The sequence below is a fragment of the Primulina huaijiensis genome, chromosome 18 (assembly GCF_012295235.1).
Source record: "Primulina huaijiensis isolate GDHJ02 chromosome 18, ASM1229523v2, whole genome shotgun sequence".
NCBI lineage: Eukaryota > Viridiplantae > Streptophyta > Magnoliopsida > Lamiales > Gesneriaceae > Primulina > Primulina huaijiensis.
Genome location: NC_133323.1, coordinates 6,337,582 through 6,353,324, shown reverse-complemented (window position 1 = coordinate 6,353,324; position 15,743 = coordinate 6,337,582). Strand labels below are relative to the sequence as shown.

Genomic DNA, 15,743 nt, shown 5'->3' with positions numbered 1-15,743 from the left:
TAGGGGTGGGAAAAAATACTGAATTTTCGGTATACCGAAAATTTCAGTACGGTACGGTAATAATACAGAATTTTTCGGTACGATAACGGTATGCAATTTGAAAATTTCGGTATATAACGAAATACCGAAAAATATACAAAATTTTAAAATATATAATATTTTAAAACAATAAATTTTAAAAAATTTTAGAATGTAAGGTTTTTTTCGATATAAAACGGTATATACCGATACCGTATCGAAATCTCGGTATACCGTACAATTTCGGTATATAATCGGTATGTTAGTAATATGTATCGAAATTTTCGATATACCGAAATTTTCTGTACGGTATCGGTACGAATTTTTTTATGTCGTAATTTTCGGTACGATATACGATATATGATTTTCGATACTGTACGACACAAGATTGTAGCAAAAATAAATTGTACGTGGGAATTTATTTGAGCCCCAATCAGAAACAATGGAAAGTTTTAGGCCTTATCTAGAATATCAAAATTATTTAAATTAAGAATAAATGAATAAAAAAAATTCAATGCATCATACTCTTGTTTTCCCATTTCAGTATTCCCTTATTTCCAATTCCAAACGCAAGTATGTTGAAGCTGCCAATCGAATAGCAGAATCGATAATTGTTAGTTTTCAGTGTGATTACCGATTGAATCGATCACTTCAAACGTCGTGGCTTCTCAGGTTCAACCCCTAACTTCTGCGCCTGTACTAGTTGATTGCACTGTTTTATGTCTCTGTCATTCATTTCATTTGTGCGCCATGGTTGATCGAGCTGAATAGGAAGTTGGAAAAATGGTAGAGGTTTTCATCTGTCAGTTCTGGCCTATGGGTTTATTTGATTCCGTGTTTTTTTTTGGGATTTGGTTACAGCGTGAAAGGAGTGAAATTAGTGCTGCAACGAAGGATTTTATTTCTTTATTTGGGATTGTGCTGGAGATATTTGTGTATTTAAATTGGAATAATTGGTGTTAAGCAGTTAGTTTTCTGATTCTCCTGTCTCGAGGCATGGGGTCCTTCAGCAATTGATTAATGGATTTCATTCAACAATCTTAACGTCTTGGAAGTTTTCTACCAATAAATCTCTGAACTATTATCGATATTTTTTTAATCTTCATGGGTTTTTTTTTAGCTTTTTATTATTGAATTGAATACTTGGAGGCTTTTTCCTGCAGGGGTCTATGGACATTGACTGTCCTCAGGACGGTGATGGCCCTGCTATGCTGCAGTTACGGAAATGGGATTTTGATGAATTTCCATATAATCCTTCAAATTTTAGAGAAGGTTTTATTTCTCCTGCAAGGAAGTTGTTATTGTTGCATTCAAACAATTTTGAAGCATTGTTGATTCCCTTGGTTAAAGGTGACTTTCTAAACTTCATCCCTTTTTGGTTATTTCACGTCACCAAATTATGTATTCATTTATTTATGTAATTTTTCTCGCAGATCAATCTGTGAATGACAAGGATCCTGAAATCATTTCTGTTGAAACTTCTCGTAGTCCACCTGAATTGAATGTGCCTAGCTGTTCTGGTTCAGATGATTGTTGTTCTTCAGGAGTTACCTTTTCAAGATCTACTGATCATTCACATATATGTGATGTCGATTCTGTGGCCTGGGGCCTTTGTGTGGGTATTTGTGATCAGCATGAAGAATCGTCCTTTCAAGAGCTACTATTTGTATGTGGAAATCGTGGGGTGGTTGTGCATGCTTTTCCTCAATTTTATAAATCTAGTAAAGTAGTGAAACCTGCACAAGGAGGTGATGTTGAGCGAGGGATGTGGGTGGAGTGGGGACCACCGACAACCTTGTCTCCCTGTTTGAAGGTTCCAGAAGAGTCCAAACTGCATTTTGATGCCCCTAATACAAGAACAAACGGTGTTTATACAGAATACGATAAGGATAGGCCATCAGCAAGTGTTGCTCAAAAGACTTGGCTACGGACTTTACTGACTAGAGTTGAAACACGAACATCTGGTAGTGATGTGTGTACCAAGTTCCCGAACAGAGCATTATTTCCAGATAATGTAGTTGTTTCCTTTAGGTTATTTGATCAGGAATCAAAGATCTTAGATTTCCTTTCTCCTGATGGTCACATATCTCCAGAGCAATTGAATGGGAATTCGATTGGTGCGAACGCTGCCCTCGATAAAACAGATACAGATCCAAGTTCGTCCTTGCCAACACTTGAGGATGACTGTGCATCTAATTCGAGAGGTGGAGGTGTAAGCAATCTGTATAAATGTGTCAAAATATTCTCTAGCAGTTCAAATCATTTAGTTGGGTTTGTCCTATCCTTGATCAATCCTCCATCCTTTAATACTGATTCTGTAGAAGAAAATTGTATTTATATTTGGATTGTCGTTGGGAGGCTAGTGTACTCGGGAATACAGTGGGTTTGCTCAGTAAGGCTGGATAAATATTCTGAGAGGCACCCATTGGGTGAGTGGGTGGACTTCATTTTTTCTCTTAGATATCTTATCTGCCTGAGTAAATCTGGCCTGCTCTCTTTTTATGGTGCCACAAATGGTGTCTTTGTAGCATCTGTTGATATTGTAACTATTTGCAGATTTGATTGCTCTCCAAGTTTCCAGGAGCCAAAAAATAATGGTTCTGTTCCTAACGAAGGGCATGATGACTCAGACCCCTGCGTTGATAGTCTTTCTGGTAAAAGGAAGTTTAGGAGGCTCTTGATGTTTCCACATTCCTCAATGCTGGGTGTAATGGATGAAAACGGTGTCACCTTTATGTTATGCACTGATAACCTTGTCCAAGTGAACCATCATATGCTCGAAAATGTCATCCCTCATCAGGACTATTTTAACCTTGAACTTTTAATTGGTTGGGAAGTATGCGCAGCTGAAATTGGCTACCAAAGAGCTTTTGATGATATTTTAGCACATCAAGACAAAAATCTGCTTCCAGGTCAAAGTAGAAGTTCTTACTTCGGTAATTTACGGAGTAACATTCTTTTGAAAAGTTTAGAAAGTAATATCATATATCGGAGGAGCCAGAATGACCCATGTATCCCCAATCGGAAGAAGTTTCTGGATTTTAATTCAGCATCTTACCTCACAAGGAAAGTTATTCTACTCCCAGTTGGACACAATGAAGATGGTGTTATTTGTTGTTCTCCTTTTGGAATTACTCATCTAATTAAGAGAGATAATTGTGGGAAAAAATGGGGTCAAGTTGTGCATTCTAATCTACATTTAGACTTCATCGTGAATGATGAAATAATCTATAACAAGCCAGGTTGGGAGGCCTCTTCAGATGAATCTGTGGGATGCAATTTTAATGGATTTTTATATCTCGTGACGAAAGAGGGCCTTTCAGTTGTTCTTCCTTCAATTTCAGTTCCCTCAAATTTCTTCCCCATCGAAGCGTTTGGTTATAGGCTATCCAAGTGTACTAGTAACTTAAATAGTGGAGCTGGTAATCTTTTTGGAATTACTAGAATTGCAAAACTCTGGTCACCTTGGAAATTGGAGGTCTTGGATAGAGTTCTTTTATACGAAGGGCCTGAAGTTGCTGAACAGTTATGCCTCGAAAATGGTGAGAACCTGTGTGGAAGCAATAATTTGCCCCCTCTGTCTTCTAACAGATGCTACTGTTTTTTTTCTTGTGGTTGATCTGTAAATATGTTCCATCCCTAATAGCAATATATTTTTCGAGGGAATTTTCTCTCAAATCTTTCATACTTTTTATTATTTTTTAATTTTTAGTCTAAAACTTTTAAGTCACATAAAAGTCACTTTTAATCTCTCATTTGATATTTCACATACTGGAATACTCCAATATTTATTGCTAGTCAATATATTTCTGTATTGGTCATTGTGAAATTGATTTGCAAATGTTTGATTCTAACCCTTGATGTAATCATCTTCCTGGTTCCTCTCATTTATTTGAATCTTTGTTTTCTCTCTTTAATTCTTGGATCTTCATAGCATGTTAAATGTCGAAACATGGTTCATTTTACTTTTTAATAACTTCAAAAGCTCATCTTGATTTTCACGATCAGGAGACTTTGTGGAAGTCAGAAGTACTTAAGCATAAATTACCATGACTTTGTGGTGTTTTAGTTGACAAATCTATCCAAATATTTTACTGATCTCTTTACTTTTTTGGGCTTGCTATTAATTGACCTGTATTTACATTAGTTTGATGAAGGTAACTAAAACTTGACAAGAAATGGTTTCATGATGTTACAATGATGAATATTTTAGGCATTTATGGTTATTCGTGTTTTTGCCCCTCACTCAATGAAAGATTACCGCCATTTTGGGAATTGCTCTGCCTGCGACAGGAATTTGATTTGTTGATATTCGAAGTCTTGTTATTTTTTTATTCCTGTACTTGCTTCTGATATTATTCTTCTGTTGAAACTGCTAAAGTTGCATGGATTTATTCAGAAAGAGAAAATACAAGAAGAAGGTTAGGATAATTTAACCGATGGCATTAGAAATGTTTACAGGATGGGATTTGGAAATTTCTCGGATCCGGCGCTTGCAGTTGGCTTTAGACTTACTGAAATTCGATGAAATTGAGAAGTAAGATTTTAAATTTTGCTGTGGCTTTGCTTGATTTTATGCTATAAAAAATAAGCTGGTTGATATGAAAAGTACTGAAAATTTAACCTGAATGGGTGTCTCATGCTTTGTGTTTTGCATTTTGTTTGAGAACCTGTGAAAAGTTAGAATTTAATATCGAATTATCTAAATTTTATTCTTCTCAATGGCCATTCAGATCCTTAGAAATGCTTATGGACGTCAACCTGGCAGAAGAAGGTATCTTGAGGTTGCTCTTTGCTGCTGTTTATCTTATTTTATCTAAAGCAAGCATCGATAACGAGGTTTTTGCAGCATCAAGGTATGACTGATTTGATGTTTATCCATTGACATTATTTTTAGATAAACACTTAACATTTGGCTGCTTACAATTTACGACCCTTGTTGGAGGCTTGTGAAAAGTATAATGCATTTTTCCTGCTAAGTTTCCATTTGTGTTTTCGTGGCCTCAAAGATTGTTATTGGATTAGATTGGCTGGTGGCATTAACTTGACTTCTGCATGTGGATATTGAAAAGCTTTAACCTCTCGTTTTCTTAATTACTATTTCTTAAATGATACGTCTTGAGAGTTGTTCTTTTCCAAATTATTTTTAAAAAATACAGTTACCCCCAATCGCAGTATTTTCTGCTATTCCAATCATCGTAAATTAATCACTCAAAATCATGGTTTATCACCTGTTACAACCACATTAAAAAGCTATTCACAAATCATCGTAAATTAATCACCTGTTACAGCCATCTTTAAAGCTATTCATGCACAATTGCTTAAATGTATGAATAAAGCTCCCAAATTTTGAGATAAAAATTTCTACTCATTGTAACCCAGATACAAACTAAGAAGTGTCTGCAAGAATCTTCAATGAGGCTAACATGCTCTGTGTTGTATGTTTTTCATTTTAGATGTGCCGATTGGATCTTAGGACGTTGACTTATCGAGACCCCATGCTCTGTGTTGTATGTTTTTCATTTTAGGTGTGCCGATTGGATCTTAGGACGTTGGCTTATCGAGACCCCAAAATGAAACTATTAATTGTGTATATGTGATGAAAGACATCCGTTTGTTACTGGAGAAACTCTATTTTGGAAACAAATATCTTAATTTGGCGAAAGACTGAAATTAAAGGTCATTAGCTTGATAAAACACATTGAAAATCCACACATAAATGAAAACTGAATCCTCAAATAAAATGAGAAATTTCCTACTTGAAATCACAATGTCACTGAACTTGCCACTTTGTGAACATCACAAAAGAAAAGAAAACACTTAGAGTGAAGTGCTCAGCGAATAGAGTTATGGTGTAATTTAATTTCTTTGAGTTCCACTTGAAGAATGTAGTATAAAGCTTTGGCTCATTTGTCTTAGATAATCACTTAAGTCATATATCCGAATGTCTATATACCAAAGTGGATGAAATGCTGTAACAACAGATCACTAGTATTGGTCTCGATTGAGTTGGGTGGATATCCTTCTTCTCTAATGCTCGTTGAATAAAAGCCAATATTTAGAGACTGTAGTCATACGAATGTATGCCGTAGTTATCACCCCATATAATTACATTTTTGTGGACTATGGCAATCTCAAAGTTTTTATCATTGCACTTATATGGGTGTGAAGATAAAAATTTTACCAGAATATTGCATCTCATAAATTGAGTAGAAAATGTTTTATAGAAACATATAAAAAACACACAAACAGCAGGCTTGTAGGACACTTATTAATACAACCCATCATTTTCGAGGGGTAAGAACATCATACCCCTTTGTAAATGTGTATTTTCAGTGTCAGAACCTTGTTTGGATTGGTTATTGTTGGATAACAAGTGTTCCCATTCTTCTATGAACCATTAATACCAGGTATCATTTTTGGTACAATGACGAACATTCAGGAACATGTGTTTGATCTCTATGGTTTCAAGTTCAAACAATTATTTGGAAGAGTATTATTGGATAGCAATAATTTCCGGATGTTCATGTGGTACAAGAATCAGAATTTTGCTTTTACACTGTCTTATTGTTTTAAAAGCTTGAGTTAGAACATTACTGTTGCATATAGCTTTTGATACGTCGCCATGTTCTTGCAAACTTCCGTAGGTGCCTTGTTGGATTCTCATGCCCATCAAAGTTTTCAACATTTGAATCAATTGTAATATTTTCTTGGTTAGAGCACCCTCAGATTTCAAAAGTATGGATCCAATAGCATAGTAGTGCCACCATCTTTAGCTTTTCTTAGTGCTATATTTGCAATTTCTTATGGTGTATGAATCATTAACCTTGCATAAGTGGATACATTATAATGAATAATTGTGTCGTAGTTGGAGGAATATCCTGGTGAAGCACATCCTAAAAGAGAAGTAGAGCCGGTTGTGGTTATAAACATTGGATGTTTCATAAAGTAGATCTTTGTAGTGAATAATGCAAACCATATAGTTGTTAAGTGGATGCATTGTGAAGCTTTATTTGTTCAAAGAATCTATAGAAGTTTCCATTTTACTCTTTCTTTGATTTATACAAAACCTTAGATAGCACGTTTTCCTTGTTATTTTTCTTAGTTTGTGTTTCATTATTGGTAAAGTTTGTCTTTCAATTTCTTTACCACAAGCTGATTATATGTAGGTTTTCTTCTTCAAGCCATTAGATTACTGTAGATGCTATTTGTCAAAATATTGATCGAGTCACATGTGTTTAACTTGACTTTTGGTGGTTATTTGATTTCAATAGCTTGATCATTTTGAAGTCAGTGTGTTAGTAGTCTTGTTACTGTACTGCGGAATTCTCATCCGCACATAATATGTAATCTTTATCTATTTATTCTAATGAAATTAGTTTCCTATCAAAAAAAATTTTTTTTTGAAGTCAGTGGGTTCCAATTAATGTGATGCAGGCTTCTAGCATTGGCCACAAGCTTTGCAACCAGGGCCATTCGTAAATATGGCCTATTGCAGCATGAGAAAGACCCTGTAAAGCCAGGGTATGTTAGAGGGGGTGAAAGTCTCTCTCTTTCTTTAGTCTTAACTGATAGAGAACTAGATGAAGATAAATATTCAAGGAGGCTCAAGGAAATGGCAAATTTTTTGGTGGTTATCCGTAATCTGCAGAGGCTACTAGATTCCAAATTCAAAAGGCCAGGTCAAGGATTGGTAGGTTTCCAGATAATTTTTTGTAATTTTACAAGAAGCATTGTCATGATTGTTAATGCATATATTTTAATTGTTCTAGATGGATGTTGTGGGGTTGCCGAGTTTGGTTAATACAGATTTGACCGAGGATGAGTTCAAGATTCCAGTTGTTGCAGCAGATTCATTGTTATTGGATAAATCGGCCCAATATGAAACTGCACTTTCTGCTTCAGAAACAGACTTGAGCAAAGCTGATAATCTTGTTCTAATGCCTGTGGGTAAAGTTGATGCCAATACTGTTTCAGATTTTCAAAACACTGATGGTGCAGTCATAAATTCTGAAGGAAGCACTCAAGGAAGTACTTTCGGAAAAAGAATTTTTCAGTTTGAAAATCCTAGGGATATGATTGCTCGTTGGGAGATTGATAATTTAGACCTTAAAACTGTCGTCAAAGATGCTTTACTTTCTGGCCGCCTGCCATTAGCTGTGCTCAGATTGCATCTTCATCATTTGAATGATTCTGTACCTGGCACAGAATCTCGTGATAACTTTAATGATATCCGCGTTGTTGGAAGAGCAATTGCATATGATTTATTTTTACAGGTTTGTTAATTCTGGTTCTCTAATAAAAAAAATTACTTATTCTTTTTTCTGAGTTATTCATAACTTTCTATGGACAGGATGAGATAGGGCTTGCAATAACAACATTGCAAAAACTTGGGGAGGATGTTGATATTACACTCAAACAGCTTGTTTTTGGCACTGTTAGAAGATCTCTTCGTGTTCGAGTTGCTGAAGAGATGAAAAGATATGAATACCTTGGATCGCAAGAGTTGAAAATATTGGAGTTGGTATCACTTATTGAGGTATGTGAGATGGTTCCAAATCATTTAATTTTTGAAGATTGCTAGGTTTTTATCGATTTGAAGTTACTGTTTAGCTAATACGACAGTTTTTTCGCAAAAGAGGGTATATCCTTGCAGTAGCTTCTTTGGGACACTGACTAGCCGTTGGAAAGAGCTCAAGAAAGCAGCTAATGAAGTTGGACCAGGGGAGATAAGTCTGCACCTATTGCATCCGCTCTATAACAATCTTATCATTTCGTGTGGTGAGATTGATGGAGTTGTTTTGGGTTTATGGACTAGTGTTGATGATCGGTCCATCGATTCAGAAGTTGATGGCGAAAATAATTATGGTGCTTATTGGTCTGGCGCTGTAGCATGGTCAGATGCCTGGGATAAAAGAGTTACTGATAGAGTAAGTCAGATGTGGCCTTTTTCTGATTCATGTTGTTAATATCACTGTTCACATCTCCGTAAAGGTTTGGGATAAATACCACAAATTGAAATGTCTCCTTGTATCAAAGAGTCTCTCTAGCTAATGTTCATCATCTAAATAATCGGTATATACTTGTTTGTGTATGCTAATTGCTATCATGTTTTTATCAACTCTGTGACAGATGACAAGATGCTACTTATATTCCACAATTTAAAAGAAACCTTCTGTTCATGGATAACTTCTGAAGATTACGCATCATATTAGAATAGTTTGTAGGGTCCTAAAAGGAGCTTGTTGAGGTGTGTGTAAATATTGTAATAGTCTGAAGCCACAATTGAATAATTATGTAGATCCATTTCAGTGTGGAAACCATTATGTGGATTAATTGCTCGAAGGTTTTTATATTCAGTGATGGGAGTCAACCTGAGAAATTATGGGACAGAAAGCATACATACTTGCATTTGTATAGTTACGTGACATGAATATCTCATATCTTATGTTCGGCGTCAAAGTTTGTCCATTGAATGGCCACATTTTCTTTCATGGTCTTTGCTTTCCACTTTGTTCCTATTATGTCCCTTACAAAAAACCAATTAGCATAGTTTTTTTTCAGAAGGAACTGTTATTAAACTTGTGATTTTTCTACTGAAAAGAATGCCATCTGAAGACATGTGACCTTCATTACACGCTGCCACCTTTTACCTCTCCTTGCTGTTTTCCCCTATGTTTTTGAAATTTATTTATCATTTTCAACGACGGAAGCTATAAATCATAAAAAAAATGTTATTTTTTTGTTGTGATGGTCTGAATACTGTTAGGGCCATGAATCCTGCTATTAATATTAAAATATTTAATGATTATGAAAAGTTGTTGTGGTATAAGATCAAAATGGTAGAAAATGAAACGATACAAACTCCAGTTTTTCTTAGTTGATATATATTCACTAAAACATACTAATATATTTTTAAGATCATACTTTTGAATTCACTGGAGAGGAAAGTGGAATGTTAAAGATAATTATACATTAATACTGTGAAATGGTAATTGACCATACTCATAAATTTTCTGCCTCTAGCCACCCCAAACAAATGAAAATGACCACCAAAAACCTCATTTGCCAAAAGGACAAATGAAACAATTAGGTATGTTTATGATAATCTTCTAGTTACTTGCCTTCATAACAATGTTATTCTTCATTGTGTCAAAAACCTATGATATTCTGTTTCAGAGTCTAGTTTTGATGTGACAGGAATAGCTTAGATATGAATAGGGCCATGGGCTACTCTTGATTCTTGAAGATCTTGAGATTCAAGTGTAGCAGTCCTTGAGAAAATGACTCAGTTTTCCATTTCCCTTAAGAAAAGTGCGAACTAATTGAGACCATTTTAGGTAGTTTCGACCATAAAGCCAATATGCGGGCTGAATGTTATACAACTCACATGTATTTCCTTTCCTCTTATGAAAAGGGCCTCGGCCTCGTACCCCGTCCAAACTCCAAATGGAATTATAGATTTTATTATGGTATCTCTTATTTTCTAAGAAAGATGGATTTGAACATGATGTGGATTATTTTATTTATTGGTCGGTTGTTTGTAAACCATTCGTAAACAATTTCTTACAAACTAAGAACACAAATATATTTTACTACCTGCCAAACTTGCTCCTTTTATAAAACTCTTGAGGCAAATTTTTCGAGGGAAACTTTAACTTAGTTTTTCTTTTTCTTCTTGTGCAGGTATTACTGGACCAACCTCTTCTAATGGGTGTGAATGTATTGTGGGAATCACAACTTGAATACCATGCATGCCACAATGACTGGTCCGAAGTTTCTAAGCTACTAGAAGTAATTCCATCATATGCACTCTGCAGTGGAAGACTCAGCATTAGGTTGGATGGTATACATTCAGCTTCAGGCCTTGAGTGTGGAGGGAGTGTTCCTGGATATCATAATTTTACAGACGTGGTTGAAGAGCTAGATTTTGTGTGTATGGATGTTCCAAGCATCCAAGTTTTCAGGTTTTCTGAGAGTACTATGTGCTCAGAGAGTTTGAGAATGCTTATGGAACTGCAACTCGCAAAAAGTTATATCTTTTTAAATGATTATTGGCATGGTACTGAAGACATTGTGCCTTTGCTGGCACGTTCGGGTTTTATATTTAAGGTGCATCACAAGTCATTGCTGGAAGCCCCCACTGACTGCTCATCGGATAATCTGATAGTTATTGGTGATGTATCAGTTAATCCAGCTACAGTTCTAGCATTTCATAAAGTTGTTATACACTTCTGCGCACAGTATAATTTGCTGAATTTTCTGGACATTTACCTTGACCATCACAACCTCGCAGTAGATCATGAATCTCTTTCCCTTTTACAGGATGCAGCTGTAAGTCAACTTATGATATTTTTAAAAAATTATTTACATGTTTTACGATTCAATCTTTATTTATTGTGAAACTTTTGATTAGGGTAATATGATGCTTATAAAATTTCTCATACCACATGTTTCTTCAGGGTGCTAATGAGTGGGCGAAGTGGTTGCTTTTGCTGAGGGTTAAGGGGAAGGAATATGATGGGTCATTTTCTAATGCCCGTGCAGTTGCTTTGCGCAATTTAGTTCCTGGGAGTAAACTTGGTATTCACGGGGTTGATGACATCATACATGCGGTTGATGACATCGCGGAAGGAGCTGGGGAAATGGCAGCTATAGCCACATTGATGTTTGCCCCTATTCCTCTTCAAGAATGCCTTAGTAGTGGCAGTGTTAACCGGCATTATAGCTCAGCTCAATGCACCTTGGAAAACCTTAGACCAGCCTTGCAACGTTTCCCTACATTGTGGATCAAAATCGTGGCAGCCTGTTTTGGACAAGAACCCAGTTGCGGCAATTTGCCTATTAGGACGCAAGGTGACTTGTTATACCTGCTACCCCATCTGTTATCCATATATACTATTGAATCTCGCTCATATCTTATTTCTCTCATCAAGTTTTTTTTTTGGAGTATGGTATCAGGGTATTCTGATTTGTTTGAGTACTTGAAATGGCGGGAAGGTGTTTTCTCCTCTTCTGTACGAGATACTTCATTTCTACAGATGATACCATGTTGGTTTCCAAAGTCTGTTCGGAGATTGATTCAGTTATTTGTGCAGGTTACTTCGAATATTGGATTGATTATATGTATTTCATGTTAAGAATTGTTTTCAATGTATCGAAATCTAATATTTTTATGGTGTTTTGTTATAGAATTCGTTAAAATATTTGTTTGTGATGTTAGTGTTAATATAAAAAACATTCTAAATGCTAGAAGATGTTGGTGTTAATAAAAAAAACTTTCTATGTGCATTTCTAATGATCTCTATCACCCAAATGTTCCTTCTGTCTCAACAGGGACCAATTGGCTGGCACACATTAGCTGACTCTGAGAATGGAGAACTTTCTATGCTGAGAGACATCTACTATGTTGTAAATTCCAGTGGCCATGCTCAGATTAGTGCGACGTCTTGGGAAGCTGCTGTCCAAAAACATATTGAGGAGGAACTCTATGTATCGTCTTTGGAGGTTTTGATCTCTTCAGCTCTTAAAATCCTTACTTATGCATGTAAAGAGCATTCTTAGATGCTCAAATTCTCCAAGTTGATTCTCGGAAAAAAATTAGGATTGCCCCCTCTTTCCAGAAGAAAGCAGCAATCAGGAAGCTATGAATCCTTCAGAAACTCACCCAACTTTATGACTCCCCTCCCCCCATAGCTCCTCGTGTAATATAATATTCTATTTTCTGCATTGACTTCAGGGAACTGGAGTCGGCCTTGAACACCATTTACATCGTGGGCATGCAATGGCCGCTTTGAATCATCTTCTCTCTGCAAGGGTCTACAAGTTGAAATCTGACAGTAAGGAGGAAGGAAAATATGGGCAGCTTAATGTCCAATCTGATGTGCAAATCCTGCTTGCACCTTTAACAAAGAGCGAGGAGTCTCTGCTCTCATCTGTAAGAATACAGTCTTTGAATCATAAAGATAGAAAATGGTTATAGATAAATGACATCTAGAAAATCAAAATGCGTGCTTCCAGTAGTTCTTGCTTTGGTAGTGTGGTAGAGTGTGATACCTTGATTGGTTTCTGCAGCAGTGCATGAAAGTAATCTGCCTATCCTATAGAAAAGTTGTGTACTTCTTTGATTGCAGATCATCTCTATGTTTCTTTATTCCTTTGCCGTGTCTGTATATGTTGCTGTGCATAGCTACTTCTGATTATGTGACAACCATTTTGTACCTCTGTATTTGCATGAAGGTAGGAACTGGGTTAGGATGATGTATTTTCAAAGTGGAATAAAACTCACGTCATCAAGATTCAAGAACTGTACCCTTTTTGGGTTCAAATCTAGATGTGAGAAATTGAATTGTCACCGATGATGTTGTAAATTATATACATGATTATTATCAAAGGGTCTTACAAGAGCTCACCCTGAAGTTCCCGTGCATATGGTACTGTCAGTAGATATCAAAATAAATTAATCATTCACTTCATGAGGGGGTCACCAAGGAGGTAGTATTGTCACCCGGGAATTACCACACATTTTAATTGAGATGTTGGAATGCCATATGGACCAGAATGCTGAAATCTGTGGAAACCGTTGTTTGCAATGTGGCGTGAATGAATCGAGTATAGCTTAAACTTCAATAAACACAAAAACCTTGGAAAAATCTAGAGGAAGAACCATATAAAGGTGAATTAATGAGAATTAGAAGCCAAATGTTGATATTGGACAGTTGAATTGTAAAAGACGCAAACAAAGGACTAAAAATTCTTTTGTCCAATAAATTCGACCTTGAGCACGAATTATGAATATAACAAGACCAATTGGTGGATTATGCTACATTATTTGAAATCTTTAGTGTTGTGATTGTTGATTTGATAGATTCAATTTGAATAATATTGGTTGATTTTAATAGAATCAATTAGGATAATATTTGATTTGATTAAGTTTAGTAAAACAAGATATTCTCCCATATTTATTGGGATTTTATTTTGATATGACTTTGTGGTGTTTGTCTTAGTGGACTCTACACTAGCCTTGTATATGCAGAAATAAATTGAATAAAGTTTTCTTCTATTCCTCTTGTTGTGCATTTATTTCTACATGGTATCAAAGACCGAGGATCGATCATGAACTTCAAAGCAGCCATGGTTGGCACCAGATCAGCTTCTTCCGCTACAAGCGACGGTGATAACACATTGGAGGGCGGATCTCAACCTCCTTCAAACATCGCCCTCTCCGATACAACCTCTCTTCAAATAGCGATTAACAGATTGAATGAGAGGTATTATATTGAATGGGCACGATCTGTCCGTCTTCTAATCGATGACAAAGGTAAATTAGGTTACTTGAACCGAGAGGTGAAGCCTCCGCCCTCGACTGATGCAAAATATAAACAATGGTGATTTGAAAATTCCTTGATCACAACATGGTTGATCAATTCAATGGTACCTGTCATCGGAAAACCGTTTATATTTCTTCCGAAAGCCAGAGAAACGTGGGAGGCTATTCAAGAGACGTACTCTGATACGAGAGTATTGTGTTTCTTGCTAGCCTGGATAAAGAACTGGACAAGGTTCGCGGCCGCGTACTTGGCCGCAACCCTCTTCCGAACATTTGCGAAGCGTGGGGAAGAGGATCGACTCCATGTGATGCTACCAAAGTCCATTGATTTGCCGATAGTTATAGAGAGTTCTGCCATGTTTAGCAAGAACAATAACCTCTATGAGTTCCAAAAGGGTGGGAAATCAAAACCTTTTTGCAAGAAGTGCAACAAATAATGACACACCATCGATACTAGTGGCAAATACATAGGAAACAAGCCCATCTAAAAAAAAGTCGTACAAGAACACCAACACCAACATGTATGGTAACAATAGTCACGCCTTTCAAACAAGCATTATCGACTGTGGACAACAAACATCTTCCTCAGAATAGAACCTCTTCCTTTCACAAAGGATCAACTGGACCACCGGTACTAAGTGTTTCAAACTCGTTCGAATCCTTCCAATTCTTACTGTTCGCTAGCCCAAACATGTATCTCTTATGTGGCAAACATTGTAACTTCGATTCGAAATAGCTCGTAGATTCCGGATTCAGGTGCTATGGATCATATGACGGGTTCGTCACGATTTTTTTCCTCCTATATTTTTTGCACCGGGAATCAAAATGTTAAAATTGCTGATGGTTCTTTTTCTCTTGTTGCCATGAAAGGAACCGTTACTGTCTCTTCTTCTTTGGCACTTAAAAATGTGTTGCATGATCTTTTCCTATCGTATAAGTCCTCATTTTTCTCCAAGCAGCAATCAACGTTGTTCACAATCTATTTTTCATGAAAGAATCAACCGCATTGAAATCGATATACACTTTATGAAAGAGAAACTTGAAGGACTTATTAGCGCGCCATTCGTTCCAAGCACACTGCAACTTGCACACATCCTAACTAAGGGACTATCGAGACAACTCTTTGAAGAGCAAGTGAGAAAGTTGGCAATGATGAACATCTTTGCACCAACTTGAGGGGAGGGTGGGGGGTGTTGATTTGATAGAATCAATTAGGATAATATTTGATTTGATTACGTTTAGTAAGACAAGATATTCTCCCAGATTTATTGGGATTTTATTTTGATAGTATTTTGTGGTGTTTGTCCATTTAAGTGTATTCTACACTAGCTTTTTATATGCAGAAATAAACTGAATAAAGTTTTCTCTTATTCCTCTTGTCGTGCATTTATTTCTA

General features: G+C 36.3%; 1 protein-coding gene across 2 annotated transcripts in view; it reads left to right on the top strand.

The window, feature by feature from the left end:
- Window positions 1-522: 522 nt before the first annotated feature.
- LOC140964990 (uncharacterized) overlaps window positions 523-15,743 on the top strand; it is a 33,218-nt gene continuing 17,997 nt past the window's right edge. For both annotated transcript variants that reach the window (XM_073425011.1, XM_073425010.1), the window contains exons 1-14: window positions 523-690; window positions 1,182-1,368; window positions 1,452-3,560; window positions 4,480-4,555; window positions 4,752-4,874; window positions 7,456-7,711; window positions 7,791-8,294; window positions 8,372-8,557; window positions 8,658-8,948; window positions 10,705-11,352; window positions 11,481-11,874; window positions 11,980-12,116; window positions 12,355-12,525; window positions 12,758-12,955. In XM_073425011.1, the coding sequence (XP_073281112.1) occupies window positions 1,188-1,368; window positions 1,452-3,560; window positions 4,480-4,555; window positions 4,752-4,874; window positions 7,456-7,711; window positions 7,791-8,294; window positions 8,372-8,557; window positions 8,658-8,948; window positions 10,705-11,352; window positions 11,481-11,874; window positions 11,980-12,116; window positions 12,355-12,525; window positions 12,758-12,955 (5,274 nt within the window). In that variant the 5' untranslated portion in view covers window positions 523-690; window positions 1,182-1,187. The remainder of the gene's footprint in view (window positions 691-1,181; window positions 1,369-1,451; window positions 3,561-4,479; window positions 4,556-4,751; window positions 4,875-7,455; window positions 7,712-7,790; window positions 8,295-8,371; window positions 8,558-8,657; window positions 8,949-10,704; window positions 11,353-11,480; window positions 11,875-11,979; window positions 12,117-12,354; window positions 12,526-12,757; window positions 12,956-15,743) is intronic.